The sequence below is a fragment of the Pseudopipra pipra genome, chromosome 5 (assembly GCF_036250125.1).
Source record: "Pseudopipra pipra isolate bDixPip1 chromosome 5, bDixPip1.hap1, whole genome shotgun sequence".
Taxonomy (NCBI): domain Eukaryota; kingdom Metazoa; phylum Chordata; class Aves; order Passeriformes; family Pipridae; genus Pseudopipra; species Pseudopipra pipra.
Window position 1 is genome coordinate 45,427,922 of NC_087553.1, and position 13,609 is coordinate 45,441,530.

Below are 13,609 nucleotides of genomic sequence, written 5' to 3' on the forward strand. Positions count from 1 at the left end.
ATTAATATTGGAACAGTTTTTCAGGTCTTGCCTCTATTAACCAAACTGCATACACATCCAAGAGATGTCCTGGCGATTTTATTCCAACTACTTTGCTTGATTCTCCACAGCTTTCTTTTTTGCCTTATTTCCAAGAGAAAATCCCTGCTCAGCCAAGTTGGCCTTCTGCCTCGCTTGCTTGACTTCCAACACTTAAGAATTGCCTGCTTCTGTGCCCTTAGGAGGTGACGTCTGAAAAGTGACCAGCACTGATGGACCCCAGCACCTGCAAAAACATCTTCCCAGGGGACCTTACTTAGTAATTGCCTGAGCAGGCTGAAGTTTGCTCTCCTCATTTCCAGAGCCAAGGTTTAGCTGGCACTTTTCCTCCTGTCAAGAGAGAGTTTAAACTCTATCGTTTCATGGTCACCATGGCCAAGATGGCTTCTCCTGCCTTATCAAGGTAGCTGAAAATGTGCACATTTCTGAGACAATTTCTAAATGTTAGCACACTTAGGCTTACTAGTTTTCTTAATTGCCTTCAGCAAAGAACTTTGTAAAAACCCTTGGGAAAGTCCACATAAATTAGATCAAGCATTTCTTCCTCATCCATTATTTTGATGACAAGTTCAAAGAGTTCTAACAGATCAGAGAAGGTTTTCTTTCAGCAAAGCTTCCCTGGCTTCTTTCAGTTAAGTTAATCTAGAGCTTTGCTCATAATTCCATTATTGATGATATATTCAATCCATTTAGCTAAGACTGAACTCAGACTTACAGGCTGGTAGGATAATTCTATATTTTAAAAAAAAAAAAAGGCAGCAAAAGCAAAACAATATTCAAATTTTAACATTCAATTTTTCAATAGGCAATTAAGTGCTAATAAAACTTGCATCAGCTCAGCTCCCTTCAGTTCCTTATAAACCTTGTGTGCAGACAATCTGCCATCTGATTCTGCTTTCTTTTTAATATTTAAATTTTTTAATATTTTTCTTAATTATCTGAGACAGACTTGCCATTTTAAATCCTAGTCATGTGGTAACTCAAAGAATTGCTTTAATTAATTTCATGGTCACAAAAGGAAATTCACATATCTACTTACCTTAATTACAAGGAATGACAATGGGACAGCTAAATATTATTACATATAGCAAAAATTTTGCAACTCAATTATAAACACTGCCAAAATATAACAAAAGAAACTGTATAAATCAATTTTTAAATTACATTTTTACACCAACTACTTTGATTAGCAATTGTTCACCCATGCAGTTTTTGCAATGTTTAATTTTTTGTTAGACCAGTTTTAACTTTTTTTCAACCATGTACTCTGTTTATATCTCTTTCTGCCACTGAGAATAAGAAAATATGTTTTTGGATATTCTATAAAAGGTTCAGTTACAATAATCTGATTTTACTACTTTCCTACCAGAATAAAACGATCCGAATGTTTCCTTTCTTCCAGAAAGCTCTGGCAGATTTTCCCCAGTCTGGGTAGGGTTTGTCCTGAAGCATCATATCTGTGACCTATAGGGAAAGAAGAAATAGTAAATAGTTGCACTGGTGTCACAAAAGACAGTACTAGAAAGGACTTTAAGAACACTTTTATTTTATATGTGGCACACCTGCTTTAGGTCTGATAATGTTAACAGTTAGAAAATAGAATAATAGTATGTCCAATGTTACTTGCGATCAAAATAAGGTATATTGGCCTCCATATTCTGCCCCTAGAAGTGCATGCAACTCCTTGAGAAACAATGAAACCTGTAGAGATCCGAAGATAAGAACAAAAGATGAACCAGTCTAAAAGTTAAAGCAACCTACAGTACATAAGTTACATTCCCCTGTGGCTGAAAAGCTTTCTGGCTCAACCTGGGAGAGGCAATACGCTTCCCTGAGAGCAGCATCAGCAGAATTTCCACTCTTGAAAGCAGAACTGCAGCCAGGGAGTGCAAGCCTGTGAATTAAGCACTATATGCCATTTATAATCTCCTTTCACTTCCTGGAATCAGTAAAAAAAGTGCACCTGGGACTAGCAACACAAAAAAATCTCAAAACTTCCACAGAGTTTTAAAAGTATGAAATATTTACCCTCATTTTCATAATTCCTACCTAAAGAGACCATATGTTTCTCTGTCCAGAGACTCATATGTATGCAGTACTTCCGGGTGGTACATGAAAGTATTAAAAATTACTTTCAGCTCAACGAGAAGGGTGAATACCCCACAGGCACCTGTACTTTTGGGAAGCTGTGTTTTCATATCCATTTACTTCAAATTAACTCTACTAAAAAGCACCAAAAGTTACATTACAATAAACTCATCAATTTTGTTGTGTAAAACATCCAGAGGAGTGCAAAACCAATTCATATGTTAAGATTTAAGAAATAATTGAACAGATAAAGGAAATGAGGGTGACGACCTGTTTCAAAATTCAGAGAAGTAAAACAAATTCTATCTGCCATTGGCAGGACTCACTGGAAAATTGCTATCTGTTTTGATCAGTATGAAATTAACTCTTAACAAGGTTTCAGGAGGAAAAAACTTCAAATTCAAGACAAAATTTCTTGGTTTTACTTTCCACACTAAGGTTTAAAAATCCAGTTTACTATCCAGAATGTGAGCTACCACTTTTAATCAATGGCATTAACAGTGTTTATCAAAAAGAATACGTGGCCCGCAAATAAATTAAACCTGCATTCAAGTGCTAAATTTTGGCTTCAAGACAATTTGGGGTTAAAAGTGCTCAGCATATTAGTCTGAAGGGCTGGGTTCAAAGGATAATGAACATGTTAAATAGAAATACTTATTCTAGGATTTTATGACTCCATTAATCCTAACCTTAACAACGAACAGATAATATACCAAAGTACCACCTTTACTAATTGTTTTATGTGAGTAAATATTTTCTCAGATCAGCAAGCCATGATACTTTTATATAAGATCCCTATTATCTAAATTTCAATATATATTTAATGCTGAACGAAACCTCTGTAAAGATTTAATTCACTACTTTAGTAACACCTTTTTTCCTCTTAGGAAGAGTCTACATAGTGATGAATATTTGCAAAGAAGAACAGATATTTCAAGAATTTTTATTCATGTTTCAAGGTATTTTCTCCAGATGCTTTCTGGGAAATGGTTATTATATTTGGTAGAAGGATGTAATTTGCAGCTTTATGACCAATTATTAGAGTAGCATGTTTCATGAGAATGGTATGCAAGATGGACACACTTTCTGAAGAAAATGGCAAGATGAAGCAGGAAATGTTCTTTCTGATATCAAACAGTTGGTATTTTATCTCCCAGCTTTGGCATTTATTTTAAGTCATATCACCAGATCAATGTAAGGTCAGTTGCATCTAAATTGGCTGAAGCAGAGACAGTCATTAAAGGGATGCATTCCATAAAGAGAAATCCAATTACCTGTTGCATTAGAGAAATCAAATTCATTTTCTGGTTTGGTCAAGGACAGTCAGTGCGGCAAACAGCTCACAGGAGAAAAGCACTGAACATTGTCATAGAGCAAGCAAGTTTTAGATAGAAACATAAAAAACTCATTGTTCCTCTTAAAATAATGTTTTTAGAAAAGAAAAAATATACATTTTAATTCAATTTGCAGAATTTAGCGTAAAGGAATGTGTGATTATGGGTTTTTTCTCTGTATTTCACAATGCAATTGCTGGACTACGTTTGAAAACATTGCTGATATGTGGAAATAAAAAATAATTGATCATTTCAGTAATTGTCTGTACACATCTTACATAATCAAGATAAAATAGGGACAGCCACTTACAATATAATTAAGTAATATTTGGGGTTTTTTAACTAGGAGATGCAATATACTTTAATCAATAATTACACTGATTCAACTCAGAAAGGAATGACTCCTACATACGGTCACTGTATACTCTCTCGTTTTTTTTAGTGTCTCATGAGAGAAACAGTTACACTGTACTAAATTGCAGAATCAAAGCTGCATCACACACATTGCCTGACTGTTTAAGTTACACAAATGCCTCAAAAAAAATTTCCATTAACAATTAATATGTCTTGTATATATGATGGAACCTTAAATTTCACTTTGCCCTATAAAAAATGATTTTATCAGCTATTCATGTTATTCACTTTATATTAACCATGAAGCTAACTCATAAAGCTTTAAAAAGGTATATTACTATCATTAAATTAATAGCAAAATGTTATGATTCTGATTTTTTTGTTACAGAAAAATAAACTGTTCCTTTTAATATGATCCTTTTGATGTTTGATACAATCATAAAATCACAGAAAGGCTTGGGTTGGAAGGGACCTTAAAGATTATCCAGTTCCAACCCCCATCCTGCCATGGGCAGGGACACCTTGCACTAGACTAGGTTGTTCAAAGCCCCATGTAACCTGGCCTACAACATATACTGTTAAACAACATATAATACAATAATTTGAAAAATTATGTCATATCACGTAGAAGAAAGAACCTGTGATTCAAAGTCATATTCAGAACAAGTAACTTAGACAAGAAGCGCAAAAAAGCAAAATCATAAAAGCTTCAAAAAAAGAAAAAAAACAACAAAGGAGTAAGATACCTAAGATACCTGAGATAAACTAAGTGGAACACTAAGACACCTTAAGGATCATTTATTGATCAAGATGGTCTACACATACTTTAGATCTCTTCTTCTTAGACACTCATGTCAAATGATGCTACACTGTCTTCCCAGCACAGGCAAAGTCTGCACTGGGAGTTTCAGGTAAGGCAAACTATCTCTTCTATTAATAAGTTAACAGCAAGTGAAACTTCTTTTCAAAAAAAAAAAGGAAAAAAATTACCTAATACTTTGGTCTGCCTTCAAAGTATCTTCCAGCTACTTACTAGCAGGAATTATGCTATCATCTTCAGAGCATAAACAGATGACCCATGTAACACTAATGCAGCATGGGCTGCTGGCCGAGCTGTTTTCATCTGGCAAATTGTATTGAAATCTAGTAGTATAAAAGTACATTAGATGGTTTCATAATAGCACTTCTTCATATAAACAGCTGCAGAAACTGTTTCTTGAAAGAGAAATGGACTCTGGACTCTAGGACATGACGAATTCTATGCTGCAATATTCATTACGTGGAGACCAACCCTAAGCAGAGGATTTTCATTGCTTTATTCATACTTGAATAAATCATCAAAACAGAATAAGAGCATCCCTCCAAAATTCAACAGAAGGTAGAAGAAGCCAGAATCCACAAGAAAAGCCTGGAAACACAAACCAAATGGTGAAATCTGAAATATTTTTTTTATTTTGATACAGCAATGAGCAGTGAAAGGTCTAATCGACAGTAGGACTGCAACACCTAATAACAGTAAAAAAGCTGTTCGTATGCAACTCTTCAGCCAGGAGGACATGACATCATGGTGTTATTGCTGGAAAATGGAGTAGTCTGAATAACTGCATTTGGCAAAATGTCTATCTACCACTGTGGTACATGAGTCAAGTATTATAAGTTTTAATTCTTTCAGTAAGAGTGAATATCACACATTCTAGGAGCTTTCAGAAATTGTAAAGATGCCACAGAGTCAGGACAGGTCTGACACTATGCAAGAGCATGAACAAGAGCTCCAGGCAAGAGCATGAACACTGCAAGCCTCATCAAAGGAACGCATTGATATTTTTGCAAAGACTCAGTATTGCTTATGTATTTCTGAGAAGTATGTGGATTTTTCTCCAGAGTAGGGCTAAATCAGGTTAAAGTAATTATGTTTCCTGAGGTCAAAGTGTGAAGTCAATGACAGCTAATGCATACTGCTGAGGGCGCATGCTCCCTTTACTTTGCTGTTATGTGCTTTTAGGTAAGACCTATATATAGGTGTCCCACTAACTACACATCAATTCTTTATCATATCTCAGTCTTTAAGTACTATACTACATCACAGTAATCATATACCAAATTAGGGAAACATTTAGTACTCAGTCATTAAAATCTTCTATCCATCACTTTTCTCTTTTTCTTCTTTAAGATATTTAAAAACTGCAGTGCTGTTCACTTGATGTACAAAAGTAACCTATATGGAAAATACTTCTATCCTTTTTTTCATCTAGATGTCAGGGAGAAAATTGTCTCCCATGGATGGCAACCAATCTGATAGCCTTCTGTAATGGGTTGACAAGGGGAGAGCATTGGATGTTGTCTACCTTGACTTCAGCAAGGCTTTTGACACTGTTTGCCATAATATCTTCATAGGTAAGCTCAGGAAGTGTGGCTTAGAGGAATGGACAGTGAGGTGGATCAAGACTGCCTGAATAGCAGAGCTCAGAAAGTCATGATCAGCAGAGTAGAATTATGTACCAGTACATGTTGGGGTCTGACCTACTAGAGAGCAGTTCTGTGGAGAAAGGCTTGGGAGTCTTGGTGGATGACAAGTTGACCAGGAGTCGGCAGTGTGCCCTTGCAACCAAGAGGGTACATCGGTAAGTGTGTGGCCAGCAGGTTGAGGAAGCTGATCCTCCCCTTCTATTTGCCCCTAGTGATGCCACATCTGGAGTACTGTGTCCATTCTGATCTCCACAGTTCAAAAAAGACAAGGAGCTATTGAAGACAGTCCAGAGGAGGGCCACAAAGATGATTAGGGATCTGGAGCATCTCTTTTATGAGGAGAGGCTGCAGGAGCTGGGCTTGTTAAGTTTAGAGAAAAGACTGAGAAGGGATCTCATTAATGCATATTAATATCTCAAAATCAGGTGCCAAGAGGATGGTGCCAGACGCTTTTCAGTGGTGCCCTGTGACAGGATGAGGAGCAATGGCCATAAATTAAAACACAAGAAGTTCGACCTCAATGTGAGAAAGAACTTCTTTAGATTGAGAACAACAGAGCACTGGAACAGGCTGCCCAGGGAGGTTGCGGAGTCCCTCCCTCTGGAGACATTCAAAACCCATCTGGATGTGTTCCCGTGTCACCTGCTCTAGGTGATCTTGCCTTGGCAGGGTGGTTGGACTGGATGCTCTCCAGAGGTTCCTTCCTATCCTAACTATTCTGTGATTCTGTGATCATACCTAAACATTTCCATAGCTTACACATGATAATATGAAATTCCTATTTTATTTTTGAAATTTTTTTGGCAGTTGAGCAGAAGTGTCAAAAACATTGTTACACATGCTTCAGAAACAACTGTTAATTTATTTCAATCCTCTCTGCTGCATTTTGGAATATACACAATGCGTAAATGTTTGAAAACAAATGTAACAAATATTTCTAATTAGACTTACAGATCTATAAGGGTGATGATATTTTTCAGGCTAAATATTAATAGTCAGCTCTAAATACAGTGCTAGATTTTAAAGAAATTTTGGCTGCTTTCTACATCTTGGAACATTCCTAATTTGGTTTGATTTCTATCAGGGAAACAATGAAACCCCTTTTAGGGTACTTCTCCAATTTAATAGCAAGAAATCCTAAGTGACAGCAAACACATAGATTGGCCCCTTCAATCTATTCTGTTCTCTCATTTTAATCAGAGTCAGCACATCATTCTTGTCTTACCAACACATACTGTTTTAACAATAGACAAAAACAACATTAAACTGATGTTGCAATTCAGTGGTCAATATGAACAATAAAGAATATTATGGTTCACTTTTGTTGCTCCTGCAACAGTCCCCAATGTGATTTTGTGCATTTTCATATTTCCTACCAATAAAATGTCTCCTAAGTTTTGCTCTTATGAGATGTTATTCTCCCAATCCACAACATTTGCACATATGCACTGTCTTACATTTGAATTTCCACCAAAACCATTTAAAGAACTTTTTTTGCACAAACAGAGAGGAGGCTTATATTAATTGTTGCCATCTTTGCTGATCCGTGCAAATTTATTTCTTTACCCATTGAGGAAGTAGCAAGCCTCCTATTTTTTAGCCAGCAGATCTTGATTTGGTTTTGAGTATTATCATAGTAGTTTCTGCACAATCCAGGGATAGCAACTCAACAAGATGGTGAGAACAACTCAAAATATATATGCTTTAGACTCAAGTTTAGAAAAGTCACTTTTGCTAGCACTTCCTTTCCAATTCCAAATTGAATTAGGACAGAATGCTCCACAATGAATTTCTGGTAGAAAAACTTTAGATATCAAAAGGTGGGTTAGGGAGAAATCTATTTTAGGTCTATCCAAGTTATTCTGGAAATTATACTTTGTATTTCAATACCAGAAGAAATAATTCCTGAATAAATTTTGGGGTTTTTAAAAGCCATATATAAAATAAACCAAAAAAAAAAAAAAAAAGAGGAAGAATTTTCTTTTAACGGGAAATTCCTTGACAGTTCGTAAATATAAATAACTGTTCAGGAACAACCATACAACTGAAGCAGAGCTTCTGCAGAAAAACTCTAAGCTGTGCCATCTCATTTCCCATCATGTTTCAAGTCCCTACTGTGCACATAAATCACTATATGTGTGCAACAAAATATACTGGCTGTCATGTGGCAAGCACTTACTGTTTATATAACCATTGGCAGCACATTTCAGAAGACTTTTTTCTTGCTTTACAGCTTCCTTATTAGTGTTACAAATGCATAACCAGAGGTCTGGGTAATATCACGTATTACAGACAAAGTGTGAGACATAAAGCCACACCATGATTTTTATTTAAGGCATTTAACTCAGTTCCATCTTAGGCTGTCATGGCAGGAGAGCTTGCTTTACTCATTTAGGGAGCTTAGTGGTTTTGGTAAAAGGTCAGAGACAGAAGTCATGCCATGTTTGGTATGCATTCACCACATGCATCTAGACCAATGTAAATTCTTTTTATAGTCAGTGAAAAGAAAAAAGCATTTCTGGGGTGAAATTCATTTCAAAATGGGTTCTGTTGTAAAGATGTACCTACTTTTCTTCACTCTAAAACAGAACCTGTTCAGATGATCACACTGCTGGCACTGGAAGTCTGGTAACATGAATCCCAACACGGTTTCCTACGTTTCTTAGTGTTTCTCACTGAAATGTCATTAACCCAGTTAATGAAATACGTGATGGCTCATAACAGATGAAGTTTTGTCACAGGAAAGGGCCATATTCACACATTCAATACCTAAAAATTAGGCTTTTGCCCTCATCAGACTGTTTCAGACAGAAACTTAGAGAATCCTTAGAGTTGCTTGGGCAGGTCTTGGAGGGGAGCAAGCAAAGATTGTAGAGAGACAAGTCATATCACAAAAGGATAACCCAATCCAGTGAGCAGAGCCAGGCTATGCAAATACCAGTTACAGAGGTGCTTGCTTAAGCACTTGACTCAGGTTTCCACAAGATATGCTTCTGTACTTTTGAGATTAAAACTTCAGTTCTCTAGGGAACAATGCCAAAGGTGCATTGGTTTACTTCTGTGCAGCAGGCTATTGCTTAAAGCAATCAAATCAGTGTACCCATTTTTACTCTTGGATCTACCAGTGCTTACACCTTAACCAAAATTATAGGGATTATCCATTGACTTTAATTCAAAAGGCATACCTAGGGTAAGAGTCAGCCTTCAGGTCTTCCCATCTTCTGTAGTTACAGAATCAGACGACTTATCCTTTCTTTAATCCTATGAATCTTAAACACCTATCTACAAACCAAAGCACTGAAGAAAAAATTGAGCCAGCATGTGATTAGCATGGAGGCAGGCTGTGTTACACTGATGGAAATGACAGAAGGTTAAAAAGGAGTTCATGCTGAAAGGGAATTTTTATGCAAAATGCAAGTAGCAGTTTTTAAATTAGGGTGGAATATACAATATCTTGGAATACTGGAGGAATGCAAGCATTTCACCGTTTGCCTCCAAACTACAGCAACAACAGGTTCCAGACTCCAAGTTGTACAGTCACATCACATAAACACAGAAGTTTTGGTTTAGGATATATGAAACTATACACCAAATGGTGGCATAGTGTAATTAAGATATGATTCAGCCTTTAAGATTGTCTTAACCTAAGCAAAATTTTTGATGTCTGAATGTGCCTGCAAGTCACAGACAAGTTCAACTACCTGGTCTCATAAAAGACATAGAGCTCAGGAAGGTCAATATCCACAGCAATGAAAAACTGGGAACAAATTCTGGTTTGATTTGGCTTAATACAACACAGATGCTGAGCTATTCTGGTTTGATTTGGCTTAATGCAACACAGATGCTGAGCTATTCTGGCTAGGTTGCCAACAGCTCTGGATATATTGACAAGGAGTATTTATGTCTCTAAAGACAGTTCTTCTGGACTTTGCAAACAGGGAACTTACCAGAGTACCTGCTGTAGAGTACACTACCAGCTCAGGCATGTGAATAAACGTCAATTCCCAAGGCATGAAGGAGTCCCATGCCAGACAGGTTCACAAGAACAAAGGTTTCTACTGATCAAATTTAATTTCTTCTTTCAACATCTCCATCTAACAATTTTCTCAGCAAGACTTGCACATAATCATGTGCTGTAACAGAGGCAGACAGCTTTCTGCATGGGCCATTAGCTTGCTCTCAGGCAGTGGCATCATTTTTATTTGTATCATGATGCCCTCAGAGACTTACAGTTAGAGCTGTATGCTGTCAATGCAACTTCTGTGTAGTCTATGTTTTGATGTTCTAGAAGGTCATCATGTGCTGTTCTGACACTGGTTCTTCAGAAAAAAAGTGACAACACATACTACTTGGTGCCTTTCTCCTGCCTTTCCATTTTCCACAAATATTTTAATTATATTTGGTGAGTTAAGGGATGACAGAAGACCAACAAATGAATAGACAACACTTGCAGTGAGGGCACAGTGTTAAGGTGACTCTGTGACAGGTGAGGGAGTAAAAAAAGAAATATTTGTGACAACAATTTGTGACAACAACATATTTCTAATTAATTATTTAGGACTGTGCTGTTTTCTTCTCTATTTAACTTCCACTTAGTGACTACTAAGGGAGTATCTTCTAGTGGAGAAGGCTGAGTGAATGTGAGACACAATGGGTGTTTTTGACGATTGTTGGGAACTGATTTCACTTTACACAGTGTGTTCTAGATCAACAGGAAACATTAACTAGAGTAAATATAAGTAACATAAGCACATCTTTCAAAAATCTCTCTTGATGTCTACATAATGCAGAACCTAGTAAAAATGAATCAATCAGTTCAAATCATGAATATGATTTCAAGCTCTGATGTTTACTCTCTGTCTTTCACCACTGTCCCACATCCAGGCACATAAGCCACAGGAGATCCGTCTGAACACTGGGATGCCCTAAGCAACGGGCAGGAGACACACACTGCTGAGACACTCCCCTGCTTCCTCTTGCCAGAACAAAGAGCCTAATTAAATGAAAATCCATCTCCATGCTGCTGATATCATGCTGCTTTTCCAGTTGATTCAAAGCTGCGGTGTACTGACAGTTCAGAGCGGTTTCAATCCATTTCACTTCTTTATGAGAAGCCTTTCTTTAAAATAAGTAAAGGGGAACTCGAAACTTCCTTTACATGGCCATTTCTGTTCTGCTCTCATAGCAAACACAGTCCAATAGCGAATGAGAAGAATTCTGCACAAAACAAGTTTCTCATGAAAACTCTCACCAGAAAACAAACTGCAAAAATTCATGAAGCATTTGTGAAAAACTTTCCCATGGCTCTTTCCAGTATTTTCTTTATCATACTATAAGAGATTATAGGACTAAAATGTTTATGTGCAGCTGCTGGTCCTTTGCCACATTTATGGGCAGCATCATTAATGGTTTTAAATTACCCTTTTATACTGAAGCTACAATCACATTGAGCACAAAGTCCATCAACAAGTTATAAATCCTTCTATTTATCCACATTTCCTGTGCAATTCTTCACTTGAGGTGCAAGCATGGTCATAGTTCCTATAAACCCATTCTCTTTAAAAAAATTACTTTGGTCTTACTTACAGAATAAAGAGTTCTCATGGAAGGTACTCAGTGGAAGGTAATTACTACCAGTTTCACTCCAACAGAGGAAAATCTCCAGACTCTGTTGCAAAATCATTTGCTATTCTGAATAACAAATATTTTGTTTTGAAAAGTCCCTGTTGGATTATGTTCTTTACATTCCGTCAATTTTAAAACACTTCAGATTATAATTAACAGGTAAAAATACCCATCAAAATTCACAAAAGGATGAAGTATCTTTTTAGACAGCTGAGAAGTAACGTTTACTCTTAAACTGTATTGGGATTATTCAAGGTATTCTCAGTGCTGAAAGAAGAATACAAAATGAAGTTATGTGCCTATTCCCTCAATAGGGAACTTTTGGGATTAAATATTCAAAAAATTGAGATAATCACTAAAATTGTCTCTATTAAAGAATCATAATATTGGAGGCCTTTAAGGTTTCAACCGATATTGCCTCTCCCTTAAACGGTGTAATTTGCTCAGCTCAGATATACCAAATTAAGAAAGGTGTTAACATTGTTTCCTTTTATTTTCATTCAGGTTTTAAGTTTCATGTTTTCAAAGATTTCACACCAAATGTGATGCCTTGAAATAAAGTGGAGTATAAAACACTCTTACAGTCACACAAAACTCCACTTTGGCTTTCAGATAAAATTCCTGCTACTGCAGAGTCAAGAAAAAATATTACAAATTTTAACAACTCCGAATACTGATATGTTTTTGTACAGTAAACACCAAAGGGAAAGCTGGTTATTAAACATTAATGAATACAACCGAAAATGTTTCATACTGATCCTTGTCTGGGAAGAATATTGAAGACACACAGAGGATGATGGTTTGTGAAGAATTCTTAAGTACTTGTTGGGTTGCTAGAGGGTATTTCGGAAAAGGAGGTACAGTAAGATGAGAGCTGAGAGAAACTACACTATCTCCATGGGAAGGATTTTACACTCCCTTCTAGACTTGTGCTGAAAGATGTTCCACAGCTAATTTGACAGTAAATAGATAACAGGTGTTGCAGACTGGGAAGTTAAGGATTGCTAGAAATGATTGGTAGTAACATTGCTTCGGCACATCCCCTTGGCTGTAGTCTTTATCCAAAATGCTTAGTTACTGAGCATAGGCAGAACTTTGTATTTTTGTTAATTTTTTTCAATAAGGAGTGCAAGAATGCTAAGACCTCTGGGCAAAGAGAACAATCTAAGAGAACGGAAGGAAATTTTTTCCACTTTTAAAAACACTTGAGAACACAATTCTTATTATACAGTTGTTTTTCAGCTCCAAATATACTCTCATTTGAAATTGAGTATCTCTTACATAAACAAAGAATCAAGATTTTTTCATTTTTTCTTTCCTGCCTTCATATACATCACGGTCCATCCACAAACTTTTATCCCATGGGGAAGCAGGATTGATATCGCTTAGAAGAAAGCAAATAACATCAGATCATGGTTGTACAGTTATTTGCCATTTGTTTGACATGTTTATTCTTTATCTACCGTCTACACACAAAACCATATGAAGTCAGCTAATGGTCACTCATTAAAAAATACTTTTGCCTTATAAATATTCATAAGACACACTGTAGTGAAAACCAATATATTCTTTCAAAAAAGAACAAAGGAGAAAAAACACAAAGAGGCCAACTTTACAAGAAAGTTGATTTTCTTAAAAGTTCAGATGTTGCAAATTAAATATGCTGCTTTATCAACATGGTGTAAAGCAGATTTTTTTATCAG

The 13,609-nt window shown here is 36.4% G+C and overlaps 1 protein-coding gene across 7 annotated transcripts in view; it reads right to left on the bottom strand.

The window, feature by feature from the left end:
• Positions 1-13,609, bottom strand: part of TMEM117 (transmembrane protein 117) — a 211,272-nt gene that overhangs the window by 89,207 nt on the left and 108,456 nt on the right. For all 7 annotated transcript variants that reach the window (XM_064655865.1, XM_064655859.1, XM_064655860.1 and 4 more), the window contains one exon: positions 1,406-1,503. In XM_064655865.1, coding sequence (XP_064511935.1) covers positions 1,406-1,503 — 98 coding nt within the window. The remainder of the gene's footprint in view (positions 1-1,405; positions 1,504-13,609) is intronic.